General features: G+C 38.2%; 1 protein-coding gene across 2 annotated transcripts in view; it reads right to left on the reverse strand.

Moving 5' to 3' along the window:
* ETV6 (ETS variant transcription factor 6) overlaps window positions 1–15,270 on the reverse strand; it is a 330,692-nt gene that overhangs the window by 192,561 nt on the left and 122,861 nt on the right. The window contains exon 2 of one of the 2 annotated variants that reach the window (XM_044679558.1): window positions 2,545–2,674. In XM_044679558.1, the coding sequence (XP_044535493.1) occupies window positions 2,545–2,674 (130 nt within the window). Of the gene's footprint in view, window positions 1–2,544; window positions 2,678–15,270 lie in introns of both variants that reach the window. The other variant, XM_044679557.1, reaches the window with a different exon arrangement.

Consider the following 15,270-nt stretch of genomic DNA (forward strand, 5'->3'; position numbering starts at 1 on the left):
GTAATTAACCTTATACTGATGATTATATCATGTTCCAAATGATGGTAGACCTTCTTAAAGACCACATCCTCCAAGTGCTTAGCCTAACTATTCATACTAGAAGCACTGAGGAGAGGAAGGATACTTATGTCCTAGGCAAAAATATATGGCTCATGGAGAAGCCAAGGTAGGCAAATGTTCCTTGGGTAGACACCATGGCTGGACAATGAACTAGGTCTAGAATCGAACAGAAAGGGAGAAGCTGGCTGAGTCACTTTTGAAAATATGGACTGGGGGGTAGCTAGGTGGTTCAGTGGATTAAGAACCAGACCAACACACAGGAAGTCCTGGGGTCAAATCTGAATTCTTGGCTGTGTGATACTGGGCAAGTCAATTAACCCCAGTGCCTCGTTCTTACTGCTCTTCTGCCTTGGAACCAATATACAGAACTGATTCTAAGATGGAAGGCAAAGAAGTTGTGGGGATTTTTGTTTGTTTGTTTGTTTTTTTAAAGGAAAAGAAAACATGGACTAGGCATTTAATAACCCCAGTTTTTTCCTGAAGCAAAGATCTATCTTTCGAAAAATAATATTCTTTAGGTAATGCTATATTGTTACAAGACATAGAATATACAGAGTTTGATGCTTTAAAGTTAGGGGTCACTTAATGGGCCACATAGAGGAATATGGTGGGTATAAATAACCTGAAACATCATGCCAACAAAATATCATTCAGGAAAAGCAACATCAAGGATATCATCAGAAATATATATGATCAGAAAGCAATTCTGTCACAAAGAGAGATCAAGAGATAACTGAAGGGGCAGTTAGGTGGAGTGCCAGGCCTGAAGTTAGAAGGACCTAGGTTCAAATCCAGCTTTAGACATTTTCTACCATGTGACCCTGGGCAAGTCACTCAATCCCAATTGCCTAGTCCTTACTGCTCTTGTGGATTGGAATTGACACTTTAATTAATTCTAAGACAAAAGGTAAAAGTTATGGGGGGTAATTTGGGGGGGGCGAGACAGACAGACAGACACACATACAGAGCTGAGGCAGGGGTGGAAAGAGCATTGGCTTTAGAATAAGAAACCTCAGTTCAAATCCTATTTTCCAATAATTAACTTCTCCTCAATTTCCTCATGAAAAATGAAAAGGCTAAAGGAGAGGACCTCAAAGGTCCCCTGTGGCTCTGGTACCTTGAACCTTTGATGAACAGAAGGCACACTCCACCGGTTTCCACGCAATGCTAAGATCTCCAAAGGAAGGGCCTCTAACACATTTTATGGACTCTTGGGGGGAAATTTAAAGTCTCTTAATAGACTATGAGTTCCTTAAGAGAAGGGATTGCTTTTTGCCTCCGTATTCTCAACCCTTAGCATAGTGCGGGCCAAGAGTAGAAACTTAGTAAATTCATCTTGGCTTGACTTGAAGAATTACATAAATGAGAAGAAGATTGTGATCTGTGCAGCTGAAGTAAGGGTGTGTGCACATATGCATAAACTCGCACCAGTGGTGGTCTGTATATGATGTACATATATACATAATATGTGTGTGTACATATATACATATATACACACATTTATCAACAAGATCACAAAGTATCATACATGTAAAGAAAGAGGCAGAAGCCAGTGAAAGGGTATCAGAAATCAAGCAGCCTAAGTCTCAGAGCCCCATCCGTCCTGGACCTGTGCCTTCCAGAATGGAACTGGCCTTCTAAGGCAATTAGGAAGGCAAAATGCTCCTGGAATCCTATCCCCACCAGTAATTAGGAAGGAAATAAAATGATTCATCTTTTCTATACACCCTTAATCAAATTTTATTAACTGGGCTGAGTGGCAACACAGGAAGAACAGATGAGGATGAAGTAACAGGTATGTTATTTGCTTTGGGGACTACTAGGTGACACGGATGAGCTGGCACAAATAATCTCCCATGTCACTGAGCGTGTTTATAAGATTTATAGTGGAGACCACTAAAAATAAGAAAGGAGAGCATGGAGAGATCCATTGGTTTGATTGGACTAAAGGGCTAGTCAAGCTGAAGTGAGAAACAGTCAAGGGGACAGACAGATGGAAGCAAAAGAAAAGAAGGAATGAAGAGGAGTAAGAGAAGGAGGACCTGCTTTAAAATGGGATAAGGAAGAACAATAAACATAGAAAGATAAGGATAAAAGCAAACTCAAGAAGGAAAGAAAGAAGAAATAATCAAGGTATGATCCAGAAAGATGCAAATTCTCAGGATCATTTCCCCGGAAGCACTAATTAACTAGAAAATATTTTGTACATTTTCAAATTCTTGTTGCCTTTTTTTTTCCTTTTTGTCAGAGGCCTAAAGAATTCATTTGGGAAGAAGGACATATGCCCACAGTATTACTAAGATATTTAGGAAAAGAGGTAGGAAAAGTTTTTCAGAACAACGAAAGACTTAGGAAACAAATTCCAGGCTCCCTCTTTCCTGGCTTGAATTCCCATCAGTTATACCTTCCTGTCACTCTGGCTGCCCCCCATATCTCCCCACAGTTCCCTCCATCCCCAGCAGGCTTGACCTTGGGAACACTCACGCAGGTGTGCTGGCAGTCTGATAGAGTCCTCCTCCATCCTGATGGCTTGAGGCACTGGAACATGAAGAGGAGTTGAGGAAGCAGTATAATTTGGCACCGGGCTCTCTGGAGGGGTATATGAAATTCTCTCCTGCTGTTGAAATAAGAGCAACAAAAGGAGAGGGAGAAAGGACAATGTGAACTTTGGAATGGAGGTATAAAAGCAATGGCAGAGAGTGGGGACATGGTGGTTGGTAGGAGAGGCATTTCATGTATGAGGTTCAGTCCTGGATTCCCTAGTCTAATCTGTTGCTTCTTATTAAAGCTTCCCCACGGTGGATTGATTGAACTGTGACTGACACTCCTTTCCCTAATCTAGCCTAAATAACACTTGAGTGTGGCCTACGATCATTATTTGAGTATACCTATATCTTCATTTTCCTTTCAAAGAGAGCTGATTTAAAAAGGGATGGCCTATATTCCAACCAATAAGGTGGCTAATTCTCAAGATTCCCTAGAGTTTAGGAGTTTGTAAAGAACACTGGGAAGCCTTTTTCCTTTAAAAGTGGAAAAATAGATACCCTTGTGGTTTCCTTGAGTAAAGTAAGAAAAGAATGAAGCAGAGGTTTTCAGTAAGAGGGATTAAAGGGTACTTTCTCAAAATCTCTTCAATTCACTATAAAACAAATACATTTCCTTGTCTATTAAAACCAACAATTTCCTATGGTAGAGTTCTATAGTCATAATTAACAAGGCCATGCAACACGATCTATGCTTGTACTGGCATGTAGATATATATAGAATAACTAATCTCTTTTTTAGTTAGCTGCTTAAATTGCTAAAAAAATTGTTTAATCCCAAAAATCTTTAGCTATCCATTATGATTAGTGAACTTTTCTAATATGAGTAATTATCACTTCCCAGTTATCCCCATTATCTCCAAAATCGGTATCTTCTCTTCCTACATTCCGTGAATTTCTAGGATTTCATCAGCAATATTTAACTGCGTATATTCATTTGACCTAATAAGGAAACAAAACAACAACAACAAAAAAAAACCCTAAAACTCTTAACCTCACAACTAAACTCCAACAACCACTATCTGCCAAATGAAAAAGAATAAATGTCTTTTTTTTTTTTTTAGTTCCCCTGGTGCTTGGAACCATCCCTTGAATATAAATAAACCTGGAGAGGCTAGGAAGAATTTTTTTTAAGTAAAATTGGCACCAAAAAAATGACTAACTCACTATTATATCAATGCAACTTGAGCCTAGGACCTATATACTAAGCATCTCACGCCCCATCCAGCAATTTTCCTCTCCCCTGCCTTAGGACAATCCCAACATAAGGTAGAGAATTCTGAACATAACTTTGCTTTCTGTTCAAGCTACAAAAGCAGAACCATGGTGCTTGGCACCAAAAAGTAAAAAAGAAAAATCTTTAAGATGTCATTGGGAAAATAAAAACAAACAAAACCCCAAGAATAACAGAAATCGTATTTTTATAATTATATAAAACTGGAAATTATATTTCCATTTATATTTTAATGAGAAAAAATTATCTGTTTTGATGAAAAAAAAAGCATTCCAACCCAATTCACATACATCATGTGCATAATGGAGAGGACTATCTTGCAGTCATACCTGGAAATGTGGGAGAGGAGGAAAAAGCTGTCATTCTTAAAGGAATTTTAGATTTTAAACTTGAAGAAATAGATACAATCCCTGAAGGAAAGCTAGAGATGATGGGGCCCTAGAGATCATCTATTCCAACCATCTTGTTTTACAGCTGAAGAAACTCTGAGGTCTACAGAGGGTAATAAGCCACTTGCTTAAGATCAGGCTGATTTTTGTTTTGTTTTGTTTTGTTTTGTTGGGGGAAGGAGGGAGAGACAGAGACAGAGATACAGAGAGGAAGAAAGAGACCAGAGGGGCGGGTGGGTGAGGGTGTGGGGGAGCAAGAGAGAGTAAGAGCGAGTTTTGTCCAGTCAGAAGCTAAGCTAAGGTTTTATACTTGAGGGAGAAAGGTCCAATTTGAGAAACAGACATGTTAAGAACTGCTCTGTGTACAAACAACACCCTTCTGTTATGTTGTTGTTGCTGAGTCATGTCTGACTCTTCATGACCCCATTTGGAGTTTTCTTGGCAAAGATACTGAATTGGTTTACCATTTCCTTCTCCAGTCCAATGTACAATTGAGAAAACTGAGGCAAACAGGGTTAAGTGACTTGCCCAGGGTCACACAGCTAGTAAGTGTCTGACATCACATTTGAACTCAGGAAGTTTGGCATTCTGTTTACTTGTACCACCTCCCAGCAGCACTATTGCTATGTAGATCTCTTCAGCTTAGAGATTAGACTTCTAAGATATACAAGACATCTAGTGAAAAGTCACCCACAGGTGAAATAATCACTTTTCTGCAGGCAGCCAAATAGCACAAAGGGCACAGGATTTAAAAATCAAGCAAGACAGGAGTGACATTTCCAACACTCGCTGCCTATATCAATTCCACTCTCAAGACCGCAACCTCTGAGCGTCATTTTACTTACTGGTAACATAGACCACACTGACAACATCTGTGGTACCTACTTCAAAGGGGGCGAAGTGAAAACAGTGCTGGGCTTGGCTTCTGGGGCTTCCGTCTCCTCACTGACAAAATGAGATGCTTTGGACTAGAGGACCTCTGAGGTCCCTTCCAACTCTATACCGTGACCCTAGGTTTGTAAATATGTCTTTTATACCTAGACTATTTAATTATTTTATCTGATTCAGACATCTAGGTGGCATAGTGGAGAAAGCATCAGCCTGGAGTTGGAAAGACTTGAGTTCAAATTCAATCTCAGATTCTTGCTAGCTGTGTGAATGAGCTAGAGAAGGAAATGGCCAACCACACCAGTACCTCTGCCAAGAAAACCCCAAATGGAGTCATGAAGAGTCCGGCATGACTGAACAACAACAACTGATTCATAAACTCCCTGTTCTACAGGGATTAGTTATCCTCCATCGCATTTTTCTAAATAACACCTCTATTATTGACTTGAGACATAAAAATAACTCTTTAGGCTTTCACAAAAGTGAAGCAATTAGTGAAAACACAATCAACAAGCTAATCAATCTCATCCTTCCCCCCCCCCCCAAAAAAAAAAACACTACGATGTACATACACTAAAAGAGGTGAAAGATCAATGTTATGGAAACATAAAGCATTTCTCTTACAGCAAAACTCATTCATATAAGTCTTAAGAGTAAAATAATAATTCCCTCTTCTTCCCTCCCACAAGCCTTGTCTCTGAAATCAGAGGACCTGTGTTCAAATCTCAATTCTAATGCTTACTTAACCTAAGGTATTTATATATTAAATAACCTGAGAAGGTTATTTAAAATCTCTGAGCCTGTGTTCTTATCTGTATGATAAGAGAGTTGGACTAGATAGCCTCTGAAGTTCCTTCTCACTGCAGATATAGAAGCCTTTGATCAGATACAGAAAGGGCCTGTTATGCTAGGGTTCGATTGTACTTTCACTATTAAGAAACCATCTCAACTGCCCAAACTTATTACCGATAGTGAGAATAGGTAATACTTTCACTTTGGGCAAAAGAACAATAGGCATTTCTTCTCCTCTTTTCATCATTAATATACACTTTAAACTTGAAGAATTCATGGCTGGCTGTACCATCCATACAACCATACTTCTTGCATTTTTTTTGTAATTAATTAAATTTTTTTGTTGATTAACTGCAATAACAAATTTCCATATATGTTTTCCAAAGTTGTATGATCCAAACTGTCTGGATCCCTCCCTTCTCTACCCTCTCTGGGAGCTGACAAACAATTCGATCTGAGTTATGCATATATATTATCATGCAAAACATATTTCCATATTGTTAATTTTTTTAGTGAGTAATCTTAAACTGCAAAACATAAACCCAAATAAACAAGTGGAAAATGATGTTTTCATCTCCATTTTGACTCTTAACAGTTCTTTCTCTGAAGGAAGATAACATTCTTTGTCATAAATTCCTCAGAACTGACCTGGATCATTGTATTGCTGAAAGTAGCTAAGTGTACCACAGTCTTGCACTGGGTTTTTGAGCGCTTCTTGGGAAGTTGAATTTCTCAAGTCTTAGAGAGAAATCCTTATCTTGTGACCTTGGGCAAGTCACTTAACTCACATGCCTCAGTTTCTCCATCTGTAAAATGGGGGTGATAATAATAGCAACGACCTCCCTGAGTTGTTGTGAGGATAAAATGAGCTAATTATTTTAAAGTGCTTACCTTGCTGCCAGCCACATTGTAGTTGCTATAGAAATGTTTAACTATTATTGTCTCTGCTGCATGATTTGGGAAAGGTACTTAACCTCTCTGAGGCATTTGTTTCCTCATGTAAAAATGAGGGCAATAATGCTTGTGCCTCTCTTATGGGGTCGTTGTGAAGAAAGCATTCTCTACATCTTAAGATGCTACCTACCCATGAGTTATTATCTGAGGGGACCAACTTATGTTTAAAACATATACAAGTTGCTGTATGGCCCAAGATTAGCAAGTGGAACCGTTTTTGCTAAACCTTACAGCCAGGGCTTTAGGGAAAAAGGAATAATAGGGAGGGAGAGGAAGAATGAGCATCCATATGCAAGTAGGACAAGGTTTGTAAAGGGTAGCAAAACTAAAATGAATCAGGCAGACTTCCCTCGCCTACCAGTGAAGGGCCAATGAAAGACACTGATTTATTTTTGCTTTTTGACACAATAGAATTATTTCAGAATCATGATTTCTCCTAAGTAAAGCAAGTGTGTTGACCCACTCCTATATAGATGAAGGTGTTTCTTGTTTTAGGAAGGCTGGGTAGATTCTAATGCCCACTCTCTAATCAAATTAAGGAACACAAAAATCTTTGAATGGATACTCAATAAAAAGACTCGTGGGGGGGCAGCTGGGTAGCTGAGCGGACTGAGGGCCAGGCCTAGAGACGGGAGGTCCTAGGTTCAAATCTGGCCTCAGACACTTCCCAGCTGTGTGACCCTGGGCAAGTCACTTGACCCCCATTGCCTACCCTTACCACTCTTCCACCAAGGAACTAATACACAGAAGTTAAGGGTTTAAAAATATTTAAAAAAAAAAAAGACTCCTGTGTACTACAAAATAATGAACATATTGCATGTTTTCCTTAAATAAGAGGTTTTTGTTGTTCAGTCATCCCACTTGTATCTGACTCTCCATGACCCCATTTGGAGTTTTCTTGGCAAACATACTGGAGTGGCTTGCCATTTCCTTCTCTAGCTCATTTGACAGATGTGGAAACTGAGACAAACTAGGTTGAGTGGCTTGCCCAGGATCACTCATCTGAGTGTCCGAGGCCAGATTTGAAACTCACATCTTCCTGACTCCAACCCTGGTATTCTGTCCACCGTGACACCCAGCTACCCTAAAGAGAATATCACCTTACATTACATTAAATTAATTTTAAAAATAAATTTCATGAATAAATGAATGTATTTATATATCTAAAATAAATAAATTTATATATAATACATAATTTTTTTAATTTCACATATGTAAAATAAATAAAAATAAACACTAAATTAATCAATTCAATTAAAAAATTAAAATATATTTAAAATATATTAAATTTACTGTGTGTCTATAGACCATTAACTACTTGAAAAAACTGAGACAGGGCCAATTGTCAATGAAATATTATTTTAAAATGTATTATAAAGCAATGAGGATTGGACTGGGAGTTGGGAGAGTCCTTGATTTATATTCCAACAGGCTGACGCTTCATAGCATATACGAAATCATGGGCAGGTTTGGACCTTGGCTTCTCATCTATAAAAGAGAGTCAATTCTAACTGCAAGACCTACCTTGAAGAGCTTTTGTGAGAAATGAATACGATATACATAAATTACCTTGTAAACCTTAAAGTGTTGTGTAGCTATTATTATCATTCCTGAAATCATCTGAATCTAAAAGAAAAAAATGGCTCAATTTGTAATAAAACTATCAATCTAGGTATAGAAAGAAGACTCGAGTATTAGGCTCGTCCTCTTCCTATTGTATCACAAAATCTCTGCAAAAAATGAAGCATGTTATATTACAGAAGCGTACTCTGATGGATTCTCTCTCTAGGTCTCTGTCTCTTTCCTTTTCTTTCTTCTCCCTAGAGCTAGGCAAGGAGGATTAAGTGACTTGCCCAGGGTCATAGAGCAAGGAAGTGATTTAGGTTAGATTTGGACCCAAGACATTCCATCTCTAGACCTGGCTCTCAAACCACTGTGTATTCTGTTTTGGTTCTAAAGTAGAAGAGTTAGGTTCAGTGACTTGGTCAAGATCTCCCCACTAGGAAGGATCTGAGGTCATGTTTGAATCCAGGTCCTCCCAACTCCAGACTTGGCACTCTATCCACTGAGCCACCCTTCTCCCATTCATTCTAATGAACTACATGTATTCAACTTTGAAAAGCTTTGAAGGTTCATTTCCAGGAATAAATGCTGTCATTTGTATAGGCGTGGTGACAGCACCACCCTATAACTAACTCTTAAATGGGTGTTACGGTCACCTGCGGCACCCAGCAGCTCCACTCTGCCCGAGTGGGTGTTCTTTCAGGGGAGGCTAAGCAGAACTCGGTATCTGGTGATACATTGAAGAAAACACACCATACAAAATACAGAAAAAGTTCCATACTCTTCTCCTCCTTCTCCCACAAATACTTATCATTATGATTTGGTCAAAATAGGGCTCAGATATAGAGGTTCGGATAGTAGCAGGTAACATGGGGAAAGGGTTCTTGGCCACAAGAATAATGCTGTTTCTCTCTGGGATGTGAGTCAGTGAGATGGGCTAAAGGGGTAGGGTGGCCCCGACAAGAACCAGAACCAAGACACAGAACTCTAGTTTCAGGGATTACATGGTCCCTTTAAGGGAAGAAAAACGCTCTTTCCTACCCTCATATATATATATTTCACTAACGTCAAAACATCTTTGGGAGGTAAAGTTCTACCTGAGCCTTTGCTGGCACATGTATGTTACATATATGTATCCATATGCATATGCATATATGTATATATACATACATGCATAAGTATGGATAGAGAGATATTATCACAGATTAAAGAGAATCTTAGGGATGATAAACCAATGGAAATAGTTCACTAAGTTTTATAAAATCAAGTGCTAACGTGATAAAAAATTCATCTACCTTCATGTAAACAGATCTTCCTTTTGCAAAATAATTCAAATTGATGAGAAGTATTTTCCTTGACGTCAGCTCTCAAATACTTTAATAAAAACAAGTTTTCTTGCTATAATCATAGAAAATTTATGCCTCCAGGGCACCAAACGGTGGGAAAAAATGCTGGGGAAAAAATCATCCATGTACACTTCGCAACTGCATAGCCGGCACTAGGGACACATACAGATAGAAGGCCTTTAACCAATTCCTGCCCAAGAAATGTCATTTCTCTCTCTCTCTCTCTCTCTCTCTCTCTCTCTCTTTTTTTTTTTTTTTTTTTTTTGGTCACGGTCCCATTCAAAAGGTTGTTCATCCAAGCAGGAGTCAAAGTTGTAACTTTAAGGAAGTCAAAAACTCTAGTATGCTAGTTTGTTCTTTTACATCCATGGCATCAGAGATTTGGAGCTGGAGGACCCTTTTGGAGTCATCTAGTCCAACCTCTTCATTTAAAGATGAAGAAATTAAAATCCAGAAAGGTTTGAGTAGCCTGTCCACGGTCACATGAATTATAGACAATCAATTTCATTCTGTATCCTCTGATTCCAAATCTAGAATTCTTTCCACTGTGATCTGGAAGGATTTTTCTTAAAACATACATACCACCGAAGGCTTTTTATAGCCTTCTCAGAAAAATGACATAAACAATAACTGTGTATAAAAAATATTGAGCTATGAATAGGGAGATGCAGGTTCCAGTAGCAGCTCTGTTTCTAACATCTGGTTTCTCAAGACATATGATCTTGTACAAGTCGTTTTAACTGTTGCAAGTTTCAGTTTTCTTTTTTGTAAAACAAGAGGGTAGAACCAAATGAACTAAGCTTCTACCTATAACATTCTAAAAAATATTTTCGATAACCCTTATCTTTTGTCCTAGCATAAATTCTAAGACAGAAGAACAGCAAGGGCTAGGCAATCAGGGTTAAGTGACTTGTCTAGGGTCACACAGCTAGAAGTATCTGAGGCTGGGTTTCAACCCAAGTCCTCCCCACTCCAGGACTGACATTCTATCCACTATGCTACCTAACCTATACAAATATTTTTTTTAAGAAGCAAAAAAGAAAAAAGAGAAAGGAAGAAAAGAGATAAGAAAAGACAGGAAAAGAAAAGAGCTGTCATAAAGAGATTTAACCCAATTTCAAACATTAATAGTACTCTGAAAATCAAATATATAGATGGCACTGAGTTATTTCTTCTTTTTTAATCTGATAATTATCATCTGACCAGCAGCACAGAGTACCTGAAATGTTGACCCTGGTTTGTTTTAACTCTACAATAAAATCCAAATATTTTGGTTGACATTTAAAGTCTCTCACAACCTGGCCTCAACCTATCTTTCCAGCCATAGAAAACATTACACTCTTCTCAATCCCTTCAAGTCAGTCAAATGATCTCATTGTTCCCTATGAGTGGCACTTGATTTCTTATCTTTCTTATCTTTCTATTTCTGCCGGATACCTGGAATGAACTCCCTCACCTGTGACTCATAAGTTCTCTAGGCTCTTTCAAGACACAGCTCAAATTGTATCTTCTCCAAGAAGTCTTTCCTGACTGATGGCTCTTCCTTGCTGCTAGCATCGTCTAGTCCCCTGCATCAATTTTGCAAATATCTAGATATGTACATATCATCTTCTCCAACAGAATGTTAACTCCTTGGGATAAGGGACAATATTTCACTCTTCTTTTTGTATGCCTAGCACAGTGCCTGGCACATAGGAGGCATTTAACAAAGGCCTGGTGATTGATTAATTAATTTTTCCCCCTTAGGAATCTGTCCCCTGGGAAACATACACACATCCACACCCACACCGGTTGCTGAATCATTATATTTTCATACCCAAATGGTGTTTGTTTGTTTTTAACAAGCTTCCAGGGTATATATTAGCACTGTACCAAAAAACAAAAAAACAGTGAAGAGAATAGCTTAGGAAAACAGGATGAGTAGAAATCACGTTCCTAATCTCCGTGCTTCTTCTCGAGGACGGGCATTTTGCAAGGGCAGCTGATTCCATCCTTTGAGAAGAGGGGTGGCCAACATCACTCATCCAATTCCCAAGGATGCCCTGAATCAATGATGCACGTTATTCAAATATGCTAATAGATAATGCTTCTTTGAAAGTAAAAAGAACATAATACAGAGCCTGAAACACAAAGGACCCTTCTCTATAACTGGTGGTGTAATCCTAGTCAGATTGTTGGACCAGGAGTCAAGGAAGAGATGGATTCTAATCCTGACTCTGACACTTACTAGCTATGGGACATAGGGCAAATCATGTGATCTTTCTTGAGTCTCAGCTTCTCCCACATAAAAAACAAGGATCAATAATACCATTGACTTCATGAAGTAAGTACGATAATGCACACAAAAAGCTTTGCAAGCTTTAAAGCATTCTATAAACGGGAGCCGAAATGGCTACTCCTTTTCTAACAACTTTATAAGCCACTTCCTAAAACCAGAAGAAAGTATGCTGTGACTATGAGGACAAGTACAAAAACTTGTGGTTATTCAGGATGATGTGCTGCATCTGTGAGTAGAAAGGAGTATTAGTAACAACTCAGGCTGCTATAGATTTGATACAAATTACTTTCCTCAAAATTACCCTAGCAAATAGGAATTTGAGATATTAACCCTATTACTCGATAAGGAAAATTGAGATTCAGAAAGATGAAGTTACGTGGTCCTGGTCCCTCAGAGGGTAAGGAGCAGACAACAACATTTATAAAATGCTTTCAGATTTGCAAATCATCTTATCCTCAAAATAGCCAAGTATCGAAGGAGGTGATTTGAAATCAGGTCTTTCTGACTTCAGCTTATGCCATCTACCTGACTCAAAGTATTTCTGACTCTTAAGTACAGTATTTATCAATATGTGAAAATAAAATACCAAGTACAAGTTCCAGTATTAAAAAAAAATCCTACAAAAGATCCCTATGGAAAGCCCCTTGTCTCTTGATCACTGTTATACCAGGGATGCTTCTATGATATATCAGAAATATACATCTCCATTGGTAAGTTTTATGGGCTACCTATTACAAATAAATATGTTTTGAAAACCACTGTATTTGGAGGTAGAGGACTGGGATTAAAATCCTGCCTTTGTAATAGTAATAATTAGCATTGTATAATACTTTAAGGCTTGAAAAGCACAAGGTATTCTCTCATCTTCATATCGACTATGGAAAGGCTAAGGGGAAAGGGGTGCCATGTTTTGAGGGAGAGGCAGAGGAAGGGTTACATCCACTATACATTAGATAGGCTTTAGAATTGATACTAAGATAAGTCAGCAGCACTAGAAAAACAATATGCATAATAAAGACAATATAAATGAAAAAGGCCATCACCATAAAAGAAGCTGAACACTAGGCTGTTATGTGAGGCTGCTTGCTAATGGCTCAGTACAGAAAGCACAGGAAGCCTGAAGTCAGAAGTCTTAAGTTCAAATCCTGCCTCAGACACTTAGTAGCTGTGTGAATCTGAGCAAGTAAACAGATGTGCTTTTATCTCAGTTTTCTCATCTGTAAAATAGGGATAATAATGTAGGGATAATAATGATAATAAGGTAGCTACCCTACAGGGTTGTTGTGAAAATCAAATGAGATACTTGTTAAAAAGGCTTAATGCAGGAACTGGCATATAATAGGCACTTTTAATAAGAATTTATCTTTATTTTAATAAGCATTTATACTTATTTCATTCTATTTCCCTATTATAATGACTAACCTTGTCTCCTAAGAAACAAGAAACAAACAAAAAAAAACCAAAAAAAAAAAAACTTCTTTCTTTACAGAGTGTGAATTAAGAGTGGAAAGCTACATAGACTCAGGTGATATGTTGTTTAGTTTTGCTAAATTCCCTTTTCTTTCTCTCTTTTTTTGTTTTCTTTGTCATAAGAAATGGCTCACTGGGCAAAGGGGGAAGTAAGATACATTTGGAAATGAAAGAAATGTAAGAAAATAATTAAAGTATCAATAAAAATAACATTTAAAAATACAAAATAAAGGATTATAAGGTTTTCAAAAGGTTTTCTTCACAACAGCCTTCAAAACTGGCCTACATCCTCTTTGTTCCTCCAGTAGGACATCTTATCTGCCATCTCAGTGTTTCTGCATAAGCTTCCCTCCTCCCTTCTATGCCCATGGCACTCCTCTTAGCTCCATGTTTTAGAATATCCTAGCATCTTTCAAAGCTCATTTCATGTACTACCCAGTAAAGGAGGGCTTTCTTGATTCCTCCAAGCCATTGATACTACTGTCTCCCCTTCCCAACCAGATACTTTATCTTTACTTTGAATATATTTTGTATTTACCTATGCATATATTGTTTCCCCCTAACAGAATGTAAGATCTTTGAGGAAAGGAACTGTTGTGGCTTTGGTCTTTGTATCCCCAGCACTTAGTACAAAGTAGGTGTTTTAAAAATCTTCCCTAAAGGGGCAATTAGGCAGCAGCTAGAGCCAGAGTCAGAAACCGGAGATCCTGGGTTCAAATGTGGCCTCATGCACTTCCTAGTGGGTATGACCCTGGACAAGTCACTTAACCCCTTTTGTCTAGCACTTAGAGTGGTGTTACAAAGATAGAAAGTAAAGGTTTGGGTTTTTTTTTAATCTTCCATTAAGTGGACTACTTAGGTCAAAAGTCTTCATATTGTTTCCACTTTATGAAGAATAACAGATATTCTTATAGCATACCATGGTTCACAATATTCTTATGTGATCTTCACAATAATCCTATAAAGAAGAATTATCATGTCCCCATTTTACAGATGAGAATATTGATTCTCACAGAGGTTGGGAATAGTTCACTCATCTCTATCGCCATTCTAGGGTGTCTTATTCCTGGAGGTAAAAAGAATCATAGGGTTTGTATGTGGGAAACAGGATGGCTCAAGCAGAGTTCAGAATACGAGCTCGGGGAGAAAGTAGCAAATACTGTTGGTTAGATAAATGGAATCTGACTTTAAGGGCCTCTAAATCCAGGCAGAGGAATTTAGCCTCTCAAGGGAAGGAAGACTCTATGAATAATACAAATCTGCCCAAAAACAATAAGCCATGCTTCAAAAGACTTAACAGATGGGAGAATTGTGTGTCAACCCAAGAATGGAAAAGTAGGGTCAAGCAGCAGGCTTTGGACAACTACAGCAGGGCAATACAGGGTTACACTCCTTTGCACAGAAGCATCGTTGACAAACAGGTTTGGAGAGAAAAATCCCCTTAAAATGTAAAGCTTGTTTTAAGGATGTGAAATGAAAGCCACATTGCCGTCAGTTTGTCTTATAATTTAGGCATTTGTTTTAATTAGGCATCCTCTAGTAAAAATCAAATGTGTGATCTGTGCCAGGATTAGAAACCTCCATGACCCATACTGTGGCTCATGGGGATGGGAGCAGAGTTGGGAGAAATAAATGAAAATAGCCATAGAGAATCAGTGGAATGGACCACCCAAGTCTTCCTAATCTAACTTTCATGATCTTGAAGTAATAGTTTTATTAAGTATTTATCCAAAGGCCACGTGTTTAACTGTGT

Source organism: Gracilinanus agilis, chromosome 5 (assembly GCF_016433145.1).
Source record: "Gracilinanus agilis isolate LMUSP501 chromosome 5, AgileGrace, whole genome shotgun sequence".
NCBI lineage: Eukaryota > Metazoa > Chordata > Mammalia > Didelphimorphia > Didelphidae > Gracilinanus > Gracilinanus agilis.